At 43.9% G+C, this 26,856-nt stretch overlaps 1 protein-coding gene across 6 annotated transcripts in view; it reads left to right on the forward strand.

The window, feature by feature from the left end:
- tmem108 (transmembrane protein 108) overlaps window positions 1-26,856 on the forward strand; it is a 53,372-nt gene that overhangs the window by 13,190 nt on the left and 13,326 nt on the right. For 5 of the 6 annotated variants that reach the window (XM_064330987.1, XM_064330984.1, XM_064330985.1 and 2 more), the window contains one exon: window positions 18,723-18,806. In XM_064330987.1, coding sequence (XP_064187057.1) covers window positions 18,767-18,806 — 40 coding nt within the window. In that variant the 5' untranslated portion in view covers window positions 18,723-18,766. Of the gene's footprint in view, window positions 1-14,647; window positions 14,801-18,722; window positions 18,807-26,856 lie in introns of all 6 variants that reach the window. The other variant, XM_064330983.1, reaches the window with a different exon arrangement.

The following is a 26,856-nucleotide window of genomic DNA, read 5'->3' on the forward strand; positions in this document are numbered from 1 at the left end:
GAAAAATAGTTTCTTCTCGTTTTACACCATACAATTAGTTTATACCATGTATACCATACATTTTTTGTCATTACATTATTTAATAAATCTGCATGAAACCATAACTCAATCAAATTCATCTCCCTAGCACTGTCTTGCTTTTTAAATGGTGTGGTCGCGCAGTGTAGACACAACGTCTTTCTAAGACCCTCTGAAATAGGTTTTGAATGCCAGCTAGCTTTATGATAGGTTTGCCGTCATGAGGCAGAGTTCCAGATAAGCTACTCTCTTTCTCTCTGCCCGTGTAACGTTATATAGAGCCTATGAGAACTCGACACGGAGCTGATTTTTTTTCCCCAAATCCGAATAATAACAAGCAACTTCGGGTAGAAGAAATGTTTCCATCGCATTATTCGTGCTTTCCCGAAAAAAGTATTTGGATTCGGATACATCCCTAGTCTGCAGGTTCAGACAATATTGCGCTAATATGATGTTAAATATGATAATAGATCCAAGCTGAGATTATACCAAATTATGTTCTCGCTACTGAGGCTATGGTGGCAAAAACAGAAGCGGCACTGTATAGTGTTTCTCAACTGTTTACTTATTAATTTATTCATATCATGACTAATGATTCAGCCCAACCAATGTCATCCATCTTATGGAATTAAACGTCTCTGGTGGCAAACTTTGTCATGCCTTCCATTGGCCAGAACATGACAGTGATCATCCCTGGCTACCAGGAAGCTTTTAGTAATTAGTTTGCTGAGTGGATTTTGTTGATTGCTTCATTATTTTTTTTCAGATAAGCATCTGTGGAGCAGCTTGATTGAGTGTAGTCCTCTGTAATACCATCAATTGTATGTGCTATGGAGGAAGTCAAATGAGGTATTTGCTTTGTGTGAAGTTTCAGAGACCTTGAAATTTGGTTCTGGTCTCTGTAAAAAGTTGCTGTTGTACCTGTGAAGTCTATTAACTCTGCAGCTTAGGTCTATTAGCAGCTCCCCAAAGACCCAGGTGTAATTATTACACAGACATGTTGGTAACATTGAAGCAAGCATACCATTATAGTGAAATGTAGTCCAGTGACAGGGGCCAAGGAGGGATAATGATGTCGACCCAGGGAAGGAAAAATTCTGAGATCCCTAACAGGAACATTCCACACCACAGAATTAACCTGTATTGTCCTCTTGTTAAAATTGCTTATGAAACTTGAATGTATGATGTCCAAACCCCCAGTCTCTCCTGGAAAGTGGTGGTGGATAACTGTCTGGTTTGGAAGAGCTGAGAGTGATCATGAATGTAAACTAGTGTCTGCTGTTAAAATACAAATATTTATTGTTATGGTAATGCAGTGTTAGGGTTCCTAAAAAGGCAGTTTAAGTGGAGAAGTTTCATAATTTGACTGTGATGGTAAATAATTAGAATAGTCTATAAGTTGTGCTACAGTGAATATTTATAGTGTGTAAAAACAGTCTTATGAATAATTTATGTTTTGTTATACATAACGGTGTACAAAGGTAAAACAAGGATGGCAGTGTTGTGTAAACCACAAAATTCAATTTGTCTAGTTTGAATCAACCCTCATTCCCCTATGGCTTCCACATTTCTGTTATCATTTTTATATAGAGAAATAGAAATCTAGAATGAGAGCATTGTCGAGCAGTATTCAGTGTACTGTCAATGCACTGAAACTGTTTGTGAATGTATTTTTCCCTTTTTTCCCCCAATTTGGAATGTCCAATCACATTCATCAGCACTGCCAAAACGTCTGCTATTGATTCAGGAGGACAAGTCTCAGCCAATGCTTCTTTTCACACCATAGTTTGCGAGCCGGGCTTAAGCTGGAGGAAGACGCTTAAATTGCAGCTCAACGGACAAATTTGCGGGCTTCCAGTCGGCTAGTGGGGGTCGCTAGCGAGTGATGCAGGGCTGTCATCCCAGGCAAATAAATCCCTCCCATCCTTGGGCCATGCCCCGTGCGTCAACCTGTGGAGCAGCCAGCCATAGTTGGCACTGGTATGGTGCAGATTCAACACCAGATCATAGGACCCATCCGTTACACATCTATTCTGTGCTGACCAACTTAAGGATGTGCCACTTTCAATGACTTTTGTTGTGACTGTGTAACATGGATACACTGTTGTAACAACGTTCTCAACATTATTGCAACAGTGTATCTATATTATGACACATGATATGACATATAACATTGTTCAGTGTAATAAACATTAGCAAGGTGACAGTGCACAGCATTCATTGTTAATGAGCTAAAATATTCTCTGGGTTTTTGTGACAAATGGCTTCTTTTTGATTGGTTTGTTTATCTGAAAATATATTCACAAATCCCTTTTCCGGGATGAACAGCTAATGGAGTTAATGGTAGAAGAAAATAACCCAGGAAAACAATTATCTTTGAAAATCTTTCAAAATAACTTTAATGAGCCAAACATTACTGCCTGGTCATTAGATATGAGGTGACGTGTCCTTTAGACAGCATTTGCTGGGACTGTCTGATTTAGGGAGCAGTGAAAGGCAAAAAAATACCTCTTAGTGTGTTCTTTTCCTCAGTGTCGTCATTGCGCTTCTAAGAAAAGCAGTCTAATAAGAGGGGTAGATTGGGGAAATTTGCATTCAGTATAATTTAATGAAGAGTAAATTGAACCAAAGCCAGATGGTGATTTGATTTTTGGCATTGCAGTGTGCATTGCAATGTTCGTTCATTTTGCAGATGCCTTTGTCCACGATAACCTTTTTATATAAAAACAAATTATACAGCCAGTATATGTCTTCAGTACTTTGGTTCAGGCGTGACTACCTCTGGGTAGTATGGCGCTTTCCATGCCAGTAGTCAAGCCTGCGATATTCTGGTCATGAGTCTAAAGCCACTGCTAATGCTCCACAATCCATTGTCTGGCTGTTCCTTTGCTCTCTCCGTGTCTCTGCCACTGTGACTGGTGGCCAGCTGTATATTGTGACAGCTCCGTGTTCGAATGCCAGTAAAGCGCCTGGCCCTTTAATAAGTTGATGAGCTGATTAGAGCCCAGCAGTAAGAGAGTGCATGTGACTGAGAGAATGGGGCTTATTTGTCGCAAAGCGGGGGTTTTAACCATGTGGGGTTAACAGGGTGATGATTGGAATTATTCTTAAGCTTAATGGGCAAGCAATGTTTTGCGAGGAGGGGGGTGGCGGGATTTTCTGATGAGAAAGAAAGCGTCTGCAGTGAATGTGTAGGCTGATTGGGGCAGAATTAAGCATAGCTGCGTTATCACGCTGTTTGGACAAAAAAAAAATCAAGAGTCAAATCTGGAAGCATGTTTAAAATCATCAAGAGTCAGGTTGGTGTGTTGTGTGAGGTGTTGACCAAAAGAACAAATCTCCATTTACAAGGTGTTTTACATCCCAGGGTAGCTTTACATTCCAAGCACTGCCAAGGGTCATTGTGGGCCAGCCTGTGTCTCTTCAGGCCTTTGTGAAGAGGGCAGGACTTCCAGATATCAGACCACCCACACAGAAGCCACAGACGAACAGCAGGTGGATGGCTGTCAACAGGCAGAAACCCAGGCGGAACCAGGCACTCGCTGTTTACCCACCCTCTCTGTGCCGAGTATCAAAGGCACATATTGCTTTTCCAATTATAGCATTCCCCATGGCTGAGTTTCTCATATAGCTCCTGTAGAAAAATGTCCCTTCTGGCCGACTGGTGGAGTCCCACCGTCTGCTGTTAGAGTGGCTAGTCACCTGAGGCTCCCCCTTTCCCCGAATGAAGCCCATCTAGTCGCAGACTGCCCTTAATCATGTGTCTTTGTGTTCTCTGGCACTACAGAGCAAACATCACAAGAGAGCTGGCTGACCGCAGATTAAGGCTGTGATGAACAATGGATTGACATCATCAAAAGTTAGGCACTCTTACTTTTACCGCAGTACAAATTCTGGTAGTGACTCACTCAGTCCTTAAAAAACTAGTCCTCATGCTTTACTAAATGTTGCCACATAAGTGCATAAATTATTGTGTGTGGTTCTGTTAACATTACAGCCAAGATGGTGACCTACACAAAATGTGGTACGTGTTAGGGTAGGTATATGGTAGGAGGAGTATGAGCTGTATTTATCCGGAAAGCACCACGCATAGGCCAGTCATGGACAATGGTGCAAACAGGCATTTTATAATGGCCTGATGTCCAAAGTGAGGGACCAGGCAGACCTTCCCCACACCTGCATCTCATCAGATTCCCATATGCTCATATGCAGCATCCCCCACCGGCTATCATTATTAATCATGCGGTAATTAACCGACTCATCTAGCAAAGCAGAGGGGTGGGCAGGGGACGAAAGCAGACACGCTCCTACCTCCTGCCTCTTTCTAAGACTTAATCTGTCTCTCTCCTCAGCGGGGGATTTATTTGGGGGGGGGGGGTTGAGGGGATAGACAGAACAATAGTGCGATTCCCTCTGTTAGTCCCCATGGAATGGCTTGGGTAGACACGCTCCACCACCCCTCTCCACCCCCCTCCCCTCCCTGCCTCTCGTGAGCAGCTGTGTCCCTCCGGCCAGGAGCCACGGCTCTCCAGGAAGCTCCTCACAATGCTCCCCGAAATACCTTTCCTCTCAAACATCCATTCCTGCTATTGTAACCGTAGCGGCGTATGCGTCACGAGTCAGATTTAGTGCGGTGGAAGAGTGGAAATGCCAGGACTTGTCACTTCTCCCTGTCTGAGGTGCATGCAAAGCATGTTTTTGTGAGGAGGGTGGAAGCGTGGACACTTACATGTGGCGTTTCCCTCACTTGCTCCCTCTTTGTGCTTTTGTTCTTGACTATCTGGCTGGGCACACTGCCCACTAAACATTCTTTAGCCATATTGGAAAGTGGATGAGTTGTCGCCATAGAAGTAAAGTCACTAAAACTGCTGTGTTCTCTCAAAGCTCTGCTTATGACTGTTTTGTTCCAAGGCTCATGCTTGTGGTGTTTTTTTGTTTTTTTTTGTGCTTTAGAAAGGAATTTTTCAGTGTTCACACAAATGGTGCCTGCCACCGAAATGCTAATAATTCTACTCCCAAATCTATGCAGGGATTAGATTTAAGATCATCACGTGGTCTCTGAACCACCTTCACCACAGTTATAAACTTGTCAGAGAAAATGCGCCTAACTGAACCTGAACCTGCTGTATGTTTTGAAGTGGCTTGTGTTTCTGTTCAATCCAGAATGTAAGCTTTGTAAAAGCATCCATTAGGAGGCTCAAGTGGGGCGTATAATGGGACGTGATAGACACGGTTGTTTAGCAGGCTGTGTTTTTGTACCTCATGGGCCACCTATGATGAGCACAGAGATCTGATCTCGTTTCCCAAGTCTGACCCAAGAATGTTACATGGAGTTCTGATAGATCCCTCATTACATTTCTGTTACCATTCATTCTATCTTAACTACAGCCGGGCTCCTCCTGAGATTTTTTCCCATTGGGAAGTTTTTTTTCTCAACACCATTTGAGTGTTTGGGTTTTTTTTTGTTTTTTTTTTTACCTTAGTTGCTCACTTTTGGGGGTTCAGGCCTGGCTTTTGCCCGATTTTATTTTGTATTTCCACTGTAAAGCATTTTTGTGGCAGTGCCTGTGTAAAAAGCGATGTACGAGTAAAACCGAATTGAGTATAATTCATGTTCTGCACCCTGCTGGGAGGGTGAGGTGTGGTCTTTAGGGTTGTTAGGGTTGGCCTCCTCCCGATCTCACTCTCTTGCATCTCTGTCTGGCCTTGTCCCAGCTGGGCTGCCACCTGCGAGGGCACCCTAAGGAGAATCACAAGAGGGCAGTTACAGGGCAAGAGGGCAGTGCCTGTGTGCCTGATGGTCTGCATCACCTGTACCTCTGGGATCGCAGACAGCTAAAACAGCTCCCAGGCATTATTTTATGCGGAATGTCCTTGAAATGGGAAAACGAGGAAATCGTGCACCTCAGAGCCGTCAGAAGGAAGGCCGTTTCCCGGCACACTGCACGGCGAGAGGTGGAATGTTTATATTATACAGCAGAACCTGACCTCTAGCGCAGTGTGCTGATTTTCACTACTCCCAAGATGCAACAGTAAGGCTTCCTCATTGATACAGCTCATGATTCATTACTCCCACGGTGAGGAAGAATAGGACCTCAGGGGCTTTCTAGAAATCGAAAGCCTGTTTCTTTTCCCTCTGGCACTGACCAAACATGACCATAACGACTTTATAGACACGGTACATGACTGCTTATTGTTCCCTACAGTTAAAAGGACCCCCCTCAAGCCCATAGACTCCGCTGTATGCTTTTCCCATGATGCCATGGGGTGTCTTGCTGTGATATTTAGAGGCACTAAGTACCATTCAGTCATATATCCTGGCACCCTGTACAAGCTGTTTCTTCTGGGTAGCAGGAAAGTGCAGGGATGGAGTTGCTATTTTTTTGCTAATCCACCATGCAAGTATTCAGGTAAATTAAAAGTTAAATGAAATTAAAAGGTAAATTTAAAGCCTGCTAATTTTTTAACAAAAACACACTTTAGGGTCATAGGGGGTTGGGAGCGTGATTGTTTTCTCTACCTCTGCTCCCGGGCAATAATACGGTAGGGGAAACATAGAGTGATCTCCCGTAAGAAATCGATGGAAACCGACTGTCGGGGAAAATCGATGTTCCCCGACAGCCACGGCCAACGCCGAGCTTCTGCTGCGTCACGCCGCGGCGCAGGTCGCTCTCCCTCCCAAGGGGAGCGGAAAGTAAGTTTCGTCCCCGCTCCACACAGAGATCTCCAGGCACGGCCAAATCCCCGTCATCTGCTGAGCTGGAAAAAAAAAACACCCCTGTGGCAATGTCAGGTTTCATTGGACATCATCTTTCCTGCCGCTTGTTCACTGATCAGTGATTGGTCAGAGAGGTGATGGTCCGGCAATGTGCCCTTTGTCAGCTCCACTCTGCCCCTATTGACTCTCTGTCTCGTATGATAAAGTCCAGAATATAGCTTGATAAATGCTGTTTGTCATACCCATTGCATGGCATAAGCATTTTCATCTCTTTATGCATTCTAGATTAACTCTTAGGGGAGCAGTGGTGCTATGAATGTTTAAACAGCAGTAGAATCTTTTTGGAGATTTATTTTGTTGGCTGAACAACTGCAGAAAGTGAACCTCCACCTTACAAACTTCTTTATGCATATTCTGTATCTCTGTACATATTCAGAAGGTACACTGATAGTCTTACACTTATGATTTTCAGAGGTTTGAATTAGATGTGTTCTGTCTGATCATTTTATCAAAAAAGGTTATTGTGATGGGAAGGCTCTTTGTTGTGCTGAACAACAGATTAAATATTTGAAATTATTTAGCCATAACATTTTAGAAAAAGAATTACCAATGCAGATTCAGAACAAACAATTCAGCTGCTGGACTACAATTTTATGGTGCTGCCTGCTGCAGGAACTCTGAGATCCGTCAGCACAGCGTGTTCTGAGTACACGCTGGCCTTGTGGAAGGTCTGAGTGCGGTGTGTGATTGATGGAGTTCCACGTCAGAGAGAGCCACTCGCACTGTACTGGACTTGGGGACAGGAGGAGGAGGGGCCTGTGGAGAGTGACAGGTGTCAGCCAATGACTGATCGAAGATTCACGCATTGTTTTCCAGAGTGCTGTCTGTGCTCCCTCCCGCTCTGAAGCCCATCAGTATCAGGATTACATCCTGTCTCTTATGCATCAGGTCTTTGTGACTCCATTAACCTCTAGAATGTTTCAGACACTGCCTCCCCCAAATGCATAGTCACCAAAGAGAATGCTGAGGGGACTGCGTTTATAGAGTAAAGGCTGCTGTGTACTCCTGAATTTATAGCAAAGGTTGCGGCAATGAGGTACTGACAAATACAATTAGGCATTCCAAATTGGAGAGAAAAAGGTGCGAAAAAAAGTTTGAACTTGTGCATGTCCTATCCTCCCCAGGTATGCTGAAAGGTTATGGTTTTATTGATAAAAACTGTTCTTTTTCTATGGTCATGATCTATGACAAAGACATTTTCTATGGTTATGATCTATAGCAAAGACAGTCAAAAGACAATTGTGAAACTTTTTTGTGAAAGTACAGCAATAATAGCATAGGCCAAAGCAAGCAGCATGCTGTTTGTTTGTGAGCATGGGTGCCGAGATTTGAATCTGAGTGAATTTTTGCAAGTACTTCTGTAGTTGCAGACAGGAATTGGCATGAAAAAGAGATAGTGTTTCCCTATAAAATCAGCTTTGAGACATTTATAGATTCACTGCTACAATGTGGCCATGCCCTATTTCTGAGTGCAGATGCTATCTGATTCTTGGCTGTCAAGCAACAAAACAGGCAGCGCGTTGGGGAGATGTGCGATGAAGATTTCCGAGATGAAGGATAGGGGAGGGCTGGTCCGACACACAAACATCAAGCCGCATTCGAAGCAGTTTGATCCCCTTTTATGAGCGCTGAGACTGCCTCTCCCACCAGTCTCAGAGCTCCTGAGGTAGCGGCGTATCGAGTGTAATCCCGGCAGCACCGCCCCTCCGCCCACCTCTCGAGAGCCTTCCGCGAAAATCAAAGATCAAAAAAATCAAAGGTACGTTCTAGATAGATGTTGTGGATGTGTAAATAGCACTGATCCCAATCATTAACTTTTGGGGGGCCTCTCATTTGCAACCTGACGTAGCGATCAATGCGTTTGTGCTGGAGAGGCTGAGCTTCGCTCGCTCTCCATTTCTGATGCGTCTGTCTGCATCAGGTGAGGATCAGGGCTCAGGCTCATGAAGCTCCTCTATTGATTTCAGAAAATTTAATTGATGTCAGCCAATACTAAAAAGATGTATGTGTCATGTCTGCAAAGATGTGATATTTCTATGGCTTTTGAAGGCCTTGAGGAAGTTATCACCACGCTATGTAAAGGTAGGGGTACAACACACACTGTATTCAGTAGTTTTATAACGTATCATAAGCATTTTATTTCTTTCTTCTCTAACTTCTTCTGTCCTTTCCTGTATGTTTTCACCTCTTGTCACCATTCCATCCTTTTTATCTTGTTCCTTCACTCCTTTTGCCTGTATTTCTTCTCACTGTCTGTCCTGTTCCTCCTTGTCTGCTTCTTTTCCTTTTGCTTCAGCCATTCTTTAAATTGAAGTGCCCTCACTAGTATGAAAATGATAGGCTGGAACAGAGTGGAGAGGACTGAAAACCCGAAGCTACGTCAAAGCAGACTCCTCAGAGATGCAGGAGACCAGCTCTCCACCAGCTCTGTCGTCACTCTCTGGCAGACCCGTCTGCCGTTTCACTTTTTTAATCTTCACCAAGGAAGATTATTCATTTTTTTTATTGTTGCCATTCATTTTTAATGCGCCTCTGAGCCCCTGGAGTCTTGTCGGTTAAAGGACTTCACCGTGTGATCAGAGAATTAATATTAATATCAGAATCCCCCCGATAGCGATCTGGCACCACACCAGCAGATACAAAACTTGAGAACCAAAGCACATTCCTGTGATATGGGCAGAGATGGAAATTGTCGTCTCCCAGGACTCCGCCCTTTCATGTTGTAATTCTGACCTTTGCGACGTCCTCACTCTTTTTGATGTGCTCCTCCTGAGTGATCTCTGTTGTGCATTAGACTCCGAATGTAGTGATGTGATTCAGGTTCCATCTTTCAAGCCTTCTGGCATTTTGTGCAGGATAAAGCTTTCGGAGTTTGGGAGGCTCACATTGGAAAGGGCCCAGTTTGGAAAAGGCAGTTTTGTAAGCCTTTTGTAAAACTATCTGTCTTTTTTCAACCCTTGCTGCATTTGTTCCCATGTAGCAGCCATGACGGACGTGAAGTGATTTTAATCGTTAGTCAGAAGGCCCTTGAAAAAAAGCATGACGTACAGCAACTGAGAAAACATAGGGCTACTGACGGTTAAGAGTGTCAGACAAGGACACATGCTCTGCAGAGAGTGCAGGCAAGGGGCGAGATATTTACGGCCTGCTGATAAAGATTACTGCATCATGAACTTGACAAGGAGTCTCCTTCCCCGGTTCGAACGCTTCCCCTGTGACTCTCAAGAGTAGCAGAATTCGCCACCGTGTCCTGCCTGCTGTGGGGTTGTGGTTCAGCTGTGTATGGACCCAGGTCTTTTCTGTACCTACAAAGCATAGTGCATTCTGTAAAGGTTGACAGCTGGCTTGGTGAACAGGCCTAATAATACAGAGGAGTAAAAAAAAAATCCAAATTTGAGTCCAACTTTAGATGTGTTACTCAGTCTGTCTTCAGTATTATTTCCAAATCAGTTTTTTCTGTAGTGTGTTCAGTGAGGTAATGTCAATGTTTAAGACAGCCACCAAGAAGTTTTGGGAAGCGGCCATGGGTTGGTCCCTGAAGCTACTGATAGGCCTTGTTTGGTATAAATCACCAAGAAATGCCAGAGAATTTGGCCCAAGCTGGACAATTATGTAACAAGAAGAAAGCCACATGAAGGTCTGGGCAGAAAGACTAGAATGCACTTTATTTTTATTTTTACAAACCCAGTGAGAATCACCCCTTGCTGTGGAAATTGTGTGAGTAGTCACTGCAGTGGTCTGATTGGACAGCAGGGTACAGGAGTCAGTCCACCCTCCTACAGCTTTGAATCCATACTGCCTCTCTAATGCAGTCCCAGCCTTCTCCCCCACAACTTCTGTGACTGTAATTCACGCTGGGGTGGAGTGGTAAAATTCACATGGGGTGGAGTGGCAAAATAACTACAAGATTTTGCCACTTCTTTATTGGCAAAATCTTCTTTTAGTTTGCCTTTCTGGAACTTCTGTCCTGCAAACAGTGTGTCTGGTACCTCATTTTAATGTGGTACCCTCTCAGTGAAACGTAACAGACTTCAGTAGCTCTCATCCCGTGCTATTTACAGTGTTTACAATGCAGGTGAGCTGTTCTCTTAGGTTCCTCTTTTTCTCTCTCTCAGTCTCCCTGCCTGGTTAATTCCTCTCCTAGCCATGAACTCAGGCACTAAGAAGCTTAGCCGCCGTTGAACTGCTCAGAGGACGTGACGAAGGGAAGCCATCAGTGCGTTTTACTGCATGGCTCCTGTCAGTCCTGGTCCCTCGCGCGCCCCTGCGTGCGTGGCGAGGTGAACGAATGGACCCGCTCCAGAGAGCTGGTGCGGCGTGAGTCACTACTCATTTTCTGAGTGAGTAGGTGCCGGAGCTGAGTGGCTATGGACAGCGTGGGAAGCCCACCTACACACAGACGTCCAAGGACGTCAGCTTCAAACGGGTACCCACTCACGGCTTTTCAATAAGTCACAGTCCAGCTCCAGTCACAAGTGGCCTCTGGCAGTCATTTCCCTTTCTGCAGCTCAGCCATTTGCATCTGGTACTGCAGTGCTTTGATCTTTGCCAAGCAGAAGGAGGTCTACTGTAGATGGGCCGTACCTCATCGCGTTTCGTGTGCGAGGCAGAAATCTGCGAGCCTTGCCAATAGCTCTGGCCTCTTCTCTTCCTCTCCTCTTTTGTTCTCGTCAGCTCCTCATTTCCTTGAGGGGAATCGTGAGGGACCTGTTCGCAAAAGCATTCATGTCTCCAGGAATGTGCGTATGTCTTGACGTGCTCACGTGTACATCTGTGGATGTGTTTAAGAATCTCTCATCCTTGCCTGAGTTAATGTAATTACCCATGAAGGTGATGGGAAGTGAAGACGCATTTAGCCTCCCCCCGAGGAGCGGCGAGCGGCACGCTGGGATCCTAATTTACTCATAATGGCCAAATGGAATCTTAATGATGTTCCCGGGCCCTGCTGCGCAATGCCGCGGCCGTGAGGAACGTGCAGGCGGGGGGCTGATTGATGATCCGTCCGGGAGCCCCAGACGGTCTAGTGCGGGAGCACAGACCCTAGACAGCCCCGTGGCTCAATCCTTGCGCCGTCATGATCAACCCTCTAACTCAGCATCTGCCCTGCTGTGTGTTCTTAACTGGACCTACGCGTGAGAGCTTAAGATGCACTGCGCAGGTACACTGGGTATGAGAATAGACTAGTGGATGGACTGGCGTCTAGGTACATCTAGGTTGCATCTCATTATTTACTGGCTGGTCGGTTGTATCTCGAACAGTAATGAATTGGGCCAAGCTACTGCGAGGCAATTGGTATCAATCCGAACAGTTTAAGAGGGGGTTGACTGCTGTTTTGCATGTATTGTTGTTTGTTATTCCAATTAACTGGTCAGGATGCATTCGGGCGGGAATTTGGCACCCCAGGTGGAAAGCAGAGGCTGTAATTATAGGCTGTAATGAGAAGATGATGCGCCAATGTCACCAGCTCATGTGTTATGAGAGCACTGTGAAGCAAATCTAAAGGTGCTCCATTTGAACTATCAGATAGCAACAAACCTTTTTCTGCTAGGGGTAAGCCGGGTTTAATTTGCTCAATGATCATTTGGGTTAACACTTTTTGCTTTTCCACTGTGTCGTAGAAATGTGTATGCCTGAAACTGAGTGCACATTTATCTGTCCAGACCCCCTGACTACATATTTTTTGGATGCAAACGCAGCTGGGAAAATATCTTTTGACATTCTCAAGAGCGGTGCAGAAATTGAAGTTCAGTTTTGTTGCCATGGGAATGAACATTCAATTTGAAGTGTTCAGAACTTTCTGAAGTTAATACTAGTAAGATGTGTCATATGACAAGAAGGAAAAGTGTATGTCTGTAGTTGACCTGGCTAAGATCTTTATGCATAATCTTTATTTTGCTCATGGAGGTAAACATTTTTATCTGAGGACTGACCTTCAGTCAAGTAGCATGATTTGTCTTCACATTTTATAGTAGCTTTTCTTATACCTTGTGCTGTCTCTTACTTAAGTAGAAATGTAAGCACCACATTTTGTGTTGTGTGTATGTACCTGAATACATTGCTAATGAAGGTGGTGGGGCCATTTGCTCCTTATTGAATTCATGGTCCAGCACATGGCCCAAAGCAGCATGTATTCACCATTAAAGCTGTGAAACCTAACCTGAGATTTTGCAGCACCTATCTCTGAATTATCATGTTAATGATGAACACTGGATCACAGTCTAGTGAAATTTCAGTAAATCCATTTATAGAATATGCATGAAGCACCAAGCTGGCATTTCCTGGCAACGTTAGTTGATTTTTATCAAAAGACGACTCTCAAAAAAAACATTTTAGATGCCGCCCTGGTTCCATGGTAGTAATTTTGGTCCTCTGTGGCGATTGCCATCTCTTTGTTGAAGCTCACATGAAGTACCACTGGGGAATAACTCAATTAAATTCTCCATGCTTCCAATTTTCTGATCCGTCTCAACATGCATCTCCAGACACCGCCCTGGCAGTCACGTACGAGTCTGTTTATCTCCCACTTCTTAATTCTGCGAGACTCATTAGTCCTCGTAATTGCGATAAGGTTCTTTTCTGAAGTCTCTTGCTTTCATTCCCTCGTTTAAGTGATTTCCCAATGATGGCCATCCAAATAAAGTACATAAAATGTATTTGCAGGTCTGCAAGCCAAAAGTACTGATAAATGTTTGATCTCTTCAGAGGCTCAAGCTGGGGAATGTCCAAATTTTTTCAGACTCTGTCGTTAGTGTTGCACCCTCTTCCTTGAATGCTTCCAAAATCAAATAACTCAGAATAAGCTGTCTTTCAGTTAAGTGTGCAATACTTCCTGAAGTCACAGGTCTAACATATTTGCAAGTCAATGTCTTTTAAAGTCTTGCATGGAGCTAAAAGTTCAATTTCCAAAAAAAGTTTAATTTTGCGCCACAGATTTTTCTGCCTGTTGATGGGAAAACATCAAAGGCTTTTATGCCTCTTCGTTTTGTGAAGCGAATCATGGTCACTGGTTTTGAAAAATATCAGCAGTCCCCAATTTGCTTTAATAGTCCTTTCGTACCCCATCTTTGCAAATATTTGTGGAAGACAGGCTCAAAAAGATATTCATAAGATGCTGTGGTAGATGCACGGGCTAAATAATTACTATACTTTTCTAAGTGCACACTGAACTCTTCAGATCCATGGGCCACATTATTGAATTACATCAATGATACAATCAATGGCTCATCCCCCATTACAACCAGAACAGGGCGGTGATCTGAAATGGAGATGGAGACAGTGTATCTGCACAAAAAGCTAGGAGCTCTGGCATTAGAACTGGGAGCCAGACACGTGTGTGTTCAAATCCTTGAGTATGTTAGCCCGAACAAAATAGCAAAAAATAGTAAAAACTCATACTGCTCCTATATCTTTAACATTGAATAGAATGCTGTGATATCAAGGCAATGTAGTAATTCTGTTGTATCATGATTTAACCTCTGAAATGATCGCCACTGCATTCGTGTACCAACAGTAGGGCTTTGCTTTATCCCTCTTAGCTCAAACAATTTTTCTATAAATTGCAAACAAATCAAGCAAGGTGATTATTAGGAAGCCACAGGAGAATTTTGCTCTCCATAGGAGTTTAACTCGGCTCCCAACTGTCAACACATTACATTTTAGCCTCACGTATCTCTACTGAGGATAAAGCTCTACTGCATGTAATGCCGACAGGGTGACACTACACTCTAGAAAGCAAAACAGGACAACAGTACAAATTGAAAAGCATGGAAACCAGCCTTCACCCAGTGGGAGAGCGAATGACAGGTTTATTTCATTGCAACGTCACAGCTGACCTTGGATTTGCTTAAACAGGCTGCCCCCTAGGCAGACCATTTAGTGCTGCCGTCTGAAGTCGGAGCGGAGGTATTTGGGGACCAGCGACTGTCAACATTGACGAGAATAGAATCAGTCTGCATCGGGAAAAGGGGGACTGTATCTGACAGGAGTCTGATAGGAGCTACAATGGTGAGAACCTCTTTCTTTTTCTCTATTTCAAGCTTTTTTAGAGATAAACTCCTTGCGAGGTTTGAGTCTAATGTGCTATTAGGGTTGCCACAGCAACCGTTATGGTCTCAGCATGTCAGTAGCCGTGCAGCAGTTTGTTTTTCTCAAGCAGAAAACTGGAGTTTCGCTGGGTATAAATAGCAGTGCATGGCAAATTTATCATTTCCGTGATGCTCTTTAGGTTGAAGTTCTGGTAATCAAACGCTTATTCGCCTGACATTATCTCACTTTAATGACAACTTAAAAACCTCCTCAAACACAGGAGAGGCATTTCTTTGCTAACTGCATTCATAGCTCCTGATAATTACACTGATTTAGCTGTTGACAAATATGTATTCTTCTATGTGCATGTATTTCTGTCAGTGGCATTGAGGTAATAGGACACATTAATAGGTACATTATATAGGTATTGTACTGTTGGAGTTTTATTAGCAAGCAATGTGTTTCGACAAGTTCAATGTTTATGTGCAATTTTCTGACATGTGTGTGCTAACAGTCAGTCCAAGCACACATGTCAGACAAACATACATGTGCACACACACATACACACACAGATATTTTTCAGTATTTATCACCTGGTTATATTTGTATATTTCTGTGCATGTATTCCTCTGTGTGTCAGTGGGAGCACAGTGACAGGTGCAGCAGCAGTTTGCAGTGATTCCAGCACAGCGGCGCGTTTCCAGGGGACAGGTTCATCCCATGATGTTTGTTCATAATTGGACACGGCCTTTTTAACACTGAACTTGTTATCCTTTTCCACTTGGAGCCTTGCCCTGACGCTGTGAAAGCTCACGGAAGGCTGCGTGTTCTCGTTAGCCTTCTTTAAGAGCAGGGCACAGGGTGGCGTGAGCGCCAGCCGGACAGTGTGTGAAAGTACGGACGTGTGGGTCTGCCACGTTCGCAGTCGATCTCCGTGCTCATTAGTGGAAGTGTGTGATACCAGTTCTGGGGGAGATACTGCCCTGTAGTCCTCACTAGCAGGTTCATTGCAAAGCGAGGCAGAGGTCCAGGTACCTGCCCTGTTTGCTGAGTTTGGTCATTATGTGCCGGCCAGCGTTCCCGGTTGAAAAGAAATGGATATAAGTCTAAACTGAGTTTCAGTGAAAGATTCACTATGATATCACTAAATATCCTAACTATGTGCATCAGCATCAGCAGCATCATCCAGGAAAATAGTTGCCTTCAGATTGGAATGCATATTTTAGAATTACCTTTACCTATTTGGACACGTCTCATACACATTGATTGACACCTCCCTCTATCCCCTATTCTATTTTCTTTTTAAAATACTGTATATGGGAGAAGTCCTAGCCTTCTTTGTTCCTGTCGATAGATGGCTTGGATGATGCCAGTGTCATGTGTAAGAGGTGAAAGAAACTACAGACACTGCCTGTGTTATAGTGATAGCAGTTGCAAGTCCCAGGTCATAGAGTGTTATACGGCCTAAGGCACTGTCACGTCATCCATTGAGTCTCCATGAGCTTGGTGAAAAGCATTTTGAAACCCAGGAAGTGCGGTTTGTGGGTGCTGCCATGTTGTACAAATTGAAGCCAGAGGCTGTGCAGTAGGGAAAAGCGGGACCCTTACTGTATATGGGCATGAATCCAGCCTAGTCCAGGTCGTTCGTTGAGCATGTGAGATACAGTGACTTGGCAGTGACACAGACGGTCCCTGATTCATCCACAAAATATTACAATCTTATCCAAACAGCACAATAACATAAATTCGCACAAGGGGAGACATTAGGTGAATAAAACATTTTCTTGTGGGAAAAAATTATTGACTTTCTATTTTGACCGTATTGTTACCATTGACTTACATTGAAATGGGTGACTGAAACATCTGTACTGGAGCCAACTACACTGGCTCTAGCTTCAAAAACAAAGCCTGGTTTTGGGCACTTTGTCTGAAGTAATCATGTGGAAATTGGGGTTCCCCCTGCATTGTTCATGAAATAGACACTCTTCAAATCATGGAGGCCTACAATCAATTTCAGAATCACACACTGCAGTTCATTTATGCAGCTGAGATTGCCACTGTAACCGTTCAGCGAAAGCGCATTTCCCAAGGGTGCAATGGCAAAGCAATCACATAATAACAGAGGGGTTCTTGCCATATTTGAAAAGAAATTGGGTCTGTGACCTAATGCATTAGCTTCATCGTTCTCCCCATAGTCAAACTACCTGGCAGTTTCTGCACAGTGATGGATATTCAGCTTGGAAGTCCCTGTGGTACAAGTTCAGTCTATCTAGTGCTTGCTGCTGAACAAATGACTCCTATACTTCCAGGTTAGGATGAAACTAGACTTCCTCTCTCCCATCCTGCCGTGTCTCAGCTGAACAAGCTTGTTAATGTGTGTGAGCAAGCAGACTGCTCAGTCACGACTTCCAACATGGATCCAACATGCCAGCAGAGCGATGCGGTAGATCTCCTCTGATCATCTTCATGGTGCTGAGCCAAGTTTCTGTAGCCTGGTGAGGAATTTACATATCAGGAAGCCCTTTAGGTATGATTTTATCAGAGCAATTCCTTGATATCTCTAGATTTAGCTCGCAGGGAAATTGTCTTCCACATACAGCACATGTTTCATCTGCACTAAAAGGCCACGCCAATTAGTGTTTGATCAGCCTTCCTCATAAGCATCCAGTGAATTTACCTCTGGCTGCTTTGTATCACTTCATCGCCAATATGTTTCCACCGACTGTGGTAAGTGACCTTAAGATTTCAGTGCAAGGGTTTTTTTTGTAGATTTATGTATATGGCCAGGCTATCAGCACTGGATTCTCTGCCAAATAGGCCATTAGCATTAAAGTACAGAGCACACTGTTTAATGCATGATCCATTGTGTATTGAGAGAACAGAGTCCTAGAGCTTTACACCTAGGAAATATACACAAATTATAGATGTGTTTATGTGTGTGTGTGTGTCTGTGTGTTTATGTGTGTGTGTGTGTGTGTGTGTGTGTGTATCTGTGTCTGTGTGTGTGAGTGATGTATTGCATTTCTGCTTCTTGTTTGTATGATCAAATTCAGTGCAAATACTTTACAAGCTGCTTGCAATGAGTCTATTACAAGGTTTGGTTTCCCCTAGTGGCAGTATGTGATTCAATTACACACATTATAGGCTATGACAGTGAATAGAGACTGTGGTTAATGTTTCAGATATATACTATCCAAATAAAAAAGACCAACCAAAATTAGGCTGAACCATAGACTGGAGAAAAAAAATATGGGCCAAGTCATTGTGACATCACCCATTGACTCTCCATGGGCTTGGTGAAAAGTATTTTGAAGCCTGAGAGTGCGGTTTGTGTGTACCACCACCCACCATGATGTACAAATTGGAGCCAGAGACTGCGCAGTAGGGAGAAAAGGTAACCCTTATATGGGCATGGAGTTCAGTTGTCCAATAAGCGCGTAAGATACGGTGACTAGTCGGCAGTGACACAAACTGTTCCTGATTCTTCCACAAAATATTACAATCTTGTCCAAATAACACAATAACTTAACAAATCTGAAACACCCATACTGGAGCCAACTGCACTGACTCTAGTGAGCAACATCTCTCAACAAGGCCAGGAAGTAAGCTTCAAATACGCAACCCTGTTTTCGCTTGGGCTAAGCTCCACCTCACATACCTAAAACATGTAACATGTCGTTCCCTAAACTAACATCAAAAGCCTGTTCTGCCAAACCCAACAAAGAGTGTGTGGCAACCTGTTCCAGTTCCTCTATGAACCATATGAATAGTTTTGTTCTAAAGCCTGACTCTGCCCATTTGGTCACCCGCCTGGTTTGGAGAACGTCATCATTAAGTTTACACTGCCCCGCTGTGAGGTGGCCTGGTGCTCACTGGGATTTGTCTGTCGTGGTTTTCACAGAGAGCCATGAACACAGTGGGGGAAGAGCTGGACCACATGATACCATGAAGAGAAGCCTGCAGGTCCTGCGCTACCGACTGCTGAGTAAGTCGCTCCTCTCAGCGGAAAGCTACTGTTATAGCCCTGCGCCCACCACACACAGTCACATACACATACTGTAAAAGCACAGGCATACTCACATAAACACACACACACACACAGACACATACGCATACTGTATAAACACAGGCATACTCACATAAACACACACACACACACATACACATACTGTACAAACACAGGCATACTCACATAAACACACACACACACAGTCACATACACATACTGTACAAGCACAGGCATACTCACATAAACACACACACACACACATACACATACTGTACAAACACAGGCATACTCACATGAACACACACACAGACATACTGTACAAACACAGGCATACTCGCATGAACACACACACACAGAGACATACTGTACAAGCACAGGCATACTCACATAAATACACATACTGTACAAACACAGGCATACTCACATAAACACACACACACACACACGCACATACACATACTGTACAAACACAGGCATACTCACATAAACACACACACACACAGACATACACATACTGTACAAAAACAGGCATACTCACATAAACACTCATACACATACTGTACGAACACAGACATACTCAGATAAACACACACGCATACACGCACACACGCACACTCACACATGCGTACACACGTGCACACACTTTTCATTTCACACACAAATGTGGTGAAATACTAACAGCATAGCAAGGAGCTCCCAAAATGTTTATACTGCGCAGAAGAGGTTAAAATCCCAGAGTTGCATTCCTGAGTCGACCTGCATATGCGATTAGGGTCTGCCATTAAAAAACCCTGGTAGGAGGCTGAAACATTCTCCTCTGGTGGACCACCACACCCCTGACCTCTCTTTCTCGACGTGTCCTCTCTGTTCTTTGTTTTGTTGTTATCTTCCTTAGTTTTCCTGGGCTTTTCCTTTTTCCTAAAGGTTATTAGGAGGACCGGCTGTCAAATGTAAATTCAGGTGATCAAGCAGCTGACTGTGCTGGTGACGCAGCCTACAGACGCAGACTGAAAAAGCACTGAGGTTTCTGATGTAAAGGAGCTGGTAAAGTGTAGAATAAGAGGAATGCTAGATACAGCATTTGATACAACGGAGCCAGAGTACCAGTGTGTAGCTGTGAGGCATAGAGTATGTGTGTCAGGTTTTCTTCTGGTTTAATTTGCAAATGCTTGCTACCTTTTTTATACAAATGTATTCAAATCTGCACAAAGCTTAATTAGGTATGTGCATATGACGTGATAATAGTCAGCCACTCCAATTTCTTGTGTGAAAAAATATTCAGAGTTATTTTTTTAAAACAAGTGGATTAGTTAGGATGATCAGATGTGATATTAGAGGGGAAGATTTGAAGTTGTGATGGAAAATGAGTTTAGTAATTGGAGATTTGATATGAGAGTGGTAGATTAGGCAGATAGGAATATGTGGAGTGTTGTGTGAGAGGCTTCTCTGATAATATTTAAATAAGTGAGTATAGTTGTTGAAGAAGCTGTTATTAGGTGGCACGGTGGTCCTTTCTGTGTGAAGTTTGCATGTTCTCCCTGGATAAGACGGAGTGTAGCACAGTGGGTAAGGAACTGGGCTTGTAACCGAAAGGTCGGAGGTTCGATTCCCGGGTAAGGACACTGCCGTTGTACCCTTGAGCAAGGTACTTAACCTACATTGCTTCAGTATATATCCAGCTGTATAAATGGATACAATGTAAAACGTTGTGTAAGTCGCTCTGGATAAGAGCGTCTGCTAAATGCCTGTAATGTAATGTAATGTAATCTGTGTGGGCTTCCTCCCACAGTCCAAAGACATGCAGGTGGGCTAATTGGAGATGCTAAATTGCCCATAGGTATGAGTGTGTGAGTGAATGGTGAGTGGATGGTGCATGTGTCCTGCAATGGATTGGCGACCTGTCCAGGCTGTATTCCTTGCCTCTCACTCTGTGCATGATGATAGGCTCTAGGGCTTGGATAATTGGGTATAGATAATGGAGGTGTTGGTATTGCAGATGGGCAAAGCTCCCGTTGTGAGAATAAGTGATGGGGTGTAATAATTTGGCTAAAGTGAATGATTGTAGGCTGAGTCACCGTGTCTTGTTAGTAATTGACAGGTGTGGACCACTCAAAAGACATTAACCTCCACCACAAAACAATATGACCAGTTACATTTTTTTATAATATATAATAATACACAAGCTCCACCCATTTAAAGGTGAAATGAATTCTCACTCTCTCTATGATTTACTGAGAAGCCCTAGCCTCTGGAATACCAGCTCTCCACCTATGTTCCATCTTCTAGTGCACAAATGATTTAACTCAAGGCTCTGAGCTGGGAGCCTGAAAAGAATACATTAGAAAGGTGCCGTGACAATACTAAGGAATCCAGAGGCCTGGGTCAGGCTCACCAGTCTCATAAGCTGAAGTATTGTGTTGTTGATTGTCGGAGGTGCCCCACTTTCCCGTGGAACCAAAAAACAAGCCTGACTGCCTCATCCCTTCCCCTCCTGCCATGCAATCAAGCTGAAGCACAGCACCGTGCAGGTGTCACTGCCCGCCCTGATCAAGAGCTCTGACAGGGCCCCGATCGGCGGGGGAGATAGCTTTAATGGCCTCTGATAGGCCGGAGCTTTGAAGAGGACGGTTACGCACAGGAGCTTTGTAGGGATTTATCAGCTTTTTTCTGAGGATGATACTGCAGAGAGCAGGTGAATCCATCTGCTTCCAGCACCGCAGGGCTCAGATCTGTATTAGAAACTTTGGGGCAGGCAGTTACTGGTAAGCAGAAATATAGAAAGAACGAAATCCTACAAACTTGGGCACTGATGTAAACTCAGCATATCTTCGTAACCATCCTGCACAATGTGGTTTTGGTATAGGAGCGCAGCAATGTTATATTAATGTTGTGTGGATGTATTAGAAGCACTGGGAGCATTGTGAGGAGTATAGGGATGTACGCTTTAAATCCTTTTTTCCTTAGCACCTCCACTGCAAGGCAGTGGAAAGTTCATGTTCTTTTTTTTCGCTATCAGTTTTTTTTTTCTTTCTTTGAATGTGTTCTGATAGTGAAGTAGGACTGCCTGGGGCTTCTCTTTGACTGGTGGACTGGACAAGATGCTCTTAGAGCCTGGAGATCTTTTAAGACATGGGACCCATTTTTTATTTTTTTTGTTCCATTTTGGTTGGCTGTTTCCATCGCAACTGCGGTCCGCTGTTCCCTAGGTGATTTTGTGGCTCCCTGATTTTTTTTCCTTGCTCATTTCTGAGCCTCATGTTCCCCCAGAGACCCCGCTGCCGTTCACCTCCCCGAAAAGGAGCCAATCTCCTGCCGCTCTCCGTCTCTGACCTTCCAACCTGCTGGCAGGGGGAGCAGCCTGTCTGCACTGTGACCTCAGTCTGCTGTCTTTTTTAGGACTCGGGCTCTGTGCCATGCAGACTGCAAGGTTCGGCTAGGACAGGAAGCACAAGTGTCAGTGGTACACCAACCGCCGGTCTGGGCAGGATGAGCTGGAGGAAGTGTCAGTGTTAGAATTGGAGCCGATTGTGTTTTCCGAGTCCACGACCCAATTAAGCGAATACATTTTCTGTTGCCTACATGCACATACACTTGCCAGTGCTGTTTACTTTGATTAATGTGAACATCCATGGGAATTTTCTGTTTTGATTAGTGTGAATGTCTAAGAGGTTTGATATGGCTGGGGTACGGTGCTTCATGATCACATCTTGTGACCCACTGCAAGTCCTCTCATGTCTAACCAGTGACTTCCAGTTCGCATTTTGGGAACAACTAGTTTTAATATCTTTTGTTTCTGAGCACTGATCTGAGATCAGTTTTTTTATTATACAAGATGATTGAAGCTTTATTTTAAGCATAGTAAAGCTGATTCTGGTTCAGCTTGGGATAGAAATTTATTTTACAGTGAACTGTCTGTGTAAGGAACACAGGAACAGTCTGACAGTAGGTGTCTGTTAATACAGGAATCACAGGGGATGTTATGACTGTAAGGAGCAGCCTTGGTAGTACATAAGATTCTCATCTCCATCTTTTTTTAACTGCTTCACTTACATGTGAAGGATTCTGGTATCAATGGAGACTTCTGCAGTTATGCAGAGTGCAGAAAGTGATCGCTTTTAGTGTTTGTATCATGGATTCCATCACACTGACAAGTGTCAGTTAGGCCACAGTACATAGGACATTTTTGACTGTTAAAAAATCTGTTTACTCAGATAATTGAGGTCTACCCTGAACCAATTGGCCCTTCTTTACTGGGTGGCCACAGGGTTCCACATGGCCTAGCACAGATATCAGTCTTTTGCCTGTTCTGTTTGCAGGTACTGCTGTGTCAGTTAAAGCTGGTTCTTGCCCATCTGTCCTCGCCCCGTCTCTGTCTGAGACCTGGGCCAGCTGTGCAGCTGGCTGCGTGAGCTGTCTGTAGCCCTAGGACTGCACCATTTGCTTTGGTGACATTGTGTTTTGCTCGTAGCAGCATTTTTGTTACCTGCATGGAGGTAGCCTCAGAAACCTGTTTCAACTTAATTGAAGTGCAAATTGTATACAGTGGCCTGAACTAATGCAGATTGGCAACCTCCTGCCTCAGATTTTAATACCCTTATAGCATTCCTGGTACATTGGTAAAGGTTACGTGTGTAGAGAGAGAGAGGTGTTCTTTTTACGGTCTCCATCCTGTGGAACCAAACCCGTGACAGGTGTTTAGGTTGGTGTATCCTAGTATGTCCACGTTGTGGCGGTTATGCCCATGGCTTCTCATTGTCTTCCGCAGTAAGCAGTAATGGCGCCCGCCAAGTTGGCAGCGCGGCAGTGGGCCGAAGTTCAAAGCTGCGTAATCGGAGTCACTATCGCGCACCCCTCAAACAGGAAGCCCTTAACCCCAGCGTGCAGGGACCACGGGTCCTCCTTATCTCCAAGCGCACATCTGTCCCGCCCTGTCCCTCCCCAGCCCCTCTCCACAGGAAGCGTGGTATCTGTCCCGCGGCCCCCTGGGATGGCTACACTTCCTTGATTGGCATCCAGGCACGCCCGGCTCTGGCTTGTGGAATTTGTCTGTTTACATGACTCAGGCTTTGGATATCTGAGCAACTCTGTGAACATGTCTTGCAACTGTAGATCACTGCCCCCCTCACCTCCAGAAAAGAAAAAGAAAAAACAGGCATCTGGTTTGTTGTTTTTGTGGGATCCCATTTTGACAGCTTAGCCAGGATGGTGATGGGAACTGAAATGTTTCTCCTTAATGCAGCCGCCAGAACAATGCCTCTTTCTGCAAAGAGAGACAAACGCAAACTGGTGTGCGACACTTTAAGCTGCAGAATGTCTTTTTGATGCCCTGTAATACAGACAGCAACACCAGCAGTCAGATGGACGTGTTATCTTATGTTCAGTGTTACCATGTGTGGTATTGTGGTGACCTTGCTAACACTGCCTTACTGTATGAAAGTTTAATTTTGTTCAGTGAAGACTTAGGCTAAAAACCTCCCTGCCAAGCAGCTTAAAATGCATGCTGTTACTTCTGATACAAGAATAAGACTGATGTGGTTGAATCACTAGAGAATTCTCTGCGCAGTGTTGATAATCCAGTCATCATTGGGCTATGTGACAAACTGTCAAAATTGCACATACCATTTGAAAAGACTGAGATTTTCAGCTGTTACTACAGAAGTTCATTCCTTGCCAAGGAGCAAGGCCATTGAATTGATTTGTTAAATATAAATGAATTGCTCTAAGCCTGTTGTAAAGTGAGTACCCAATATTTCCACAGAGTCAGGTCTGACTCTGCCCTGGGGATTATTAAAAGATGTGCTGTCAAATCATAAGGCAGAGGCCCCTGTGTGCATTGATTGTGGCATAACACATCAGGAGATTAAAGCTCATTAAGATTCTGATTAATGATGCGGATGTACTTCCTTGTAGGACACAAACGGTGTCCTGTTGAGTTAGCATCCACAGACGCAGGCTCTGCAGGAGCAAGTGCAGACACAACCGGCGTACGGCTGGGCAGTGGAGACATCCTAAATTTTGGAGTCTGTTTCAGTACTGAAAAACATCACGGTTATGTGTATTTGCTGTTTCTGTTGATGACTTAGGCAGTGTTTGCATTGGCTTTTTCCATCGTAATCTCCTCCACAGGAAGAGCACTCTCTGCCCAGCAGCCCATCTGGAAGGCCTGCACGCTTTGTAGGAAAACACATTTGCCATTGTTCTCATAAAAAGGAGAAGTACATAATACAGGTCTGGCTAAAATAAGTTTTTGGGGATGGGAGGCCTCCTGGTAAAACAAGGTTGTTGCTGGAAATAGGTGTTGGTGGGCCTGTAGGGGGCACTCTTTCCTCTGGACCAAACAGAAATCTGATGTTTCAGCACATTGTTGGGGCCCTGTGCCGAAAAGGGTGCTGTCCTTTGGATGAGATGTTAAACTGAGGTCCTGACTCTCGGTGGATGCTAAATATCCCATGGCACTGTTCGGAAGAGCAGTTAGCACTGGTGTCCTGGCCAAATTCTCACAATAACTGGCTCTCTACATCTGACAACCTAATCACCCCTATATCTGATTGGATATACAATGCCTTGCATTCCTATCCACTTTGATTCCCCAGGTCATGGCTGCAATAGAGAACTGGGTTCTCACTTGACCTTCCTTGTGAAAGGATACAGTATGACAGGGCCTTGCTTTGGTGTGGAGGACAGCAGGAATGTCCCAAGTTTCTTACGTATTCAACGCAACCTCCTTTGTTGCATTTATTAGAAAATCCTTAGCCTCCATCATTATTTTATGTGTTGTTATGTATAAAGGTTTACTCTATTAAGGACATTAATCACAAAGTAATTTTGCTATATTTTCTATCATTCCAAAATCCCATTTTAATATTTGCTATAGCTTGGATTTTGAATAGCATGAGATAGCCTGCTGTCAGTTTCTGTGCTTTGGTACACAATTACAAATGACAATATTATTTATGAGTGGATTAGCTGTTCTGCTGATCTCATTAATGATATGACGATTCTTTCCAAATGCAAAAGATGCTTATTTCTTCTACAAGAACTAAACAAGCATCCGCAGCTGCTTTTATTAGACAAATGCAAAGGTCAGAGATAATAATTATGATTTAATTCTTCTTGGCCAAGAGTATGTAAAACGTGTTCATAAGATTTATTAATTTTGAATGAAGGCAGGTTTTACAATACCACTGTAGAAATATGAGGTGAAATATCTTAGTGAAGGTGGTTAAGGATTTTTCAGGTTCACTTTCAGTTACATTGAAATAAATACCAGCAGAAGCGCTCTACCTTCAGATGTGCAGAGCGTTTTGTACATATATAGCTAGCACAAGGATGACTCAAGAGGCACACCTGCCAATTCCATTCTGGGAAGAAAAACATGGGAACAGCACATTCAGAAAAGAAATTCAGTCAAATATGCATGCCTTCGACAGGTGTGAAATTATTTAAAGCAAATGGTGCTTTTATATTTCATCCAATGAGTCTATATAATTTTGTTATGAATGGTTTTGAACTGCGTGTCCCTAAGCGCACTGCAGAATAATGAAAACTGGTCAGTTTTGGGTCTGTCAGAACCCATCCTACCTCATCCCTCCCTCTTTGCCCTTCCTGTTCTTGTCTTTTAACCCTTTTCTTTATTCTTTCTGCTCCTCCACTCCTTATCATCCCCTCTCTCTTCTCCTTTCCCCGTCTTTCTCTGTTTTCCACCCTCCCCCACTCCCTCGCACCTCGGCCCGCAGGATGATGAATGTAAACGAACACCCACTCTCATTCCCGCCCCCTCAATCAGCAATCAATTAATCAAACAGGTCTGTTTTCGTATAGCGCCCTTGACAGTGGGGTCACCACCGTGCAACTGCGATATGAAACAGTGAGAGAGGCCTGCGAGGAATTAGGTGCAACTGTAAATAACAGGAGGATTCCACAGTAGTGCACTGTGGACCTGAAGGATGCAATTAAAATGTGAGTGATGGTAAAAAAAAAAATGAAAGTGTTAACACAAACTGACGAACAGTGTGAAACAAATATA

This window comes from Anguilla rostrata, chromosome 4, assembly GCF_018555375.3.
Source record: "Anguilla rostrata isolate EN2019 chromosome 4, ASM1855537v3, whole genome shotgun sequence".
In the NCBI taxonomy this organism is placed as follows: Eukaryota; Metazoa; Chordata; class Actinopteri; order Anguilliformes; family Anguillidae; genus Anguilla; species Anguilla rostrata.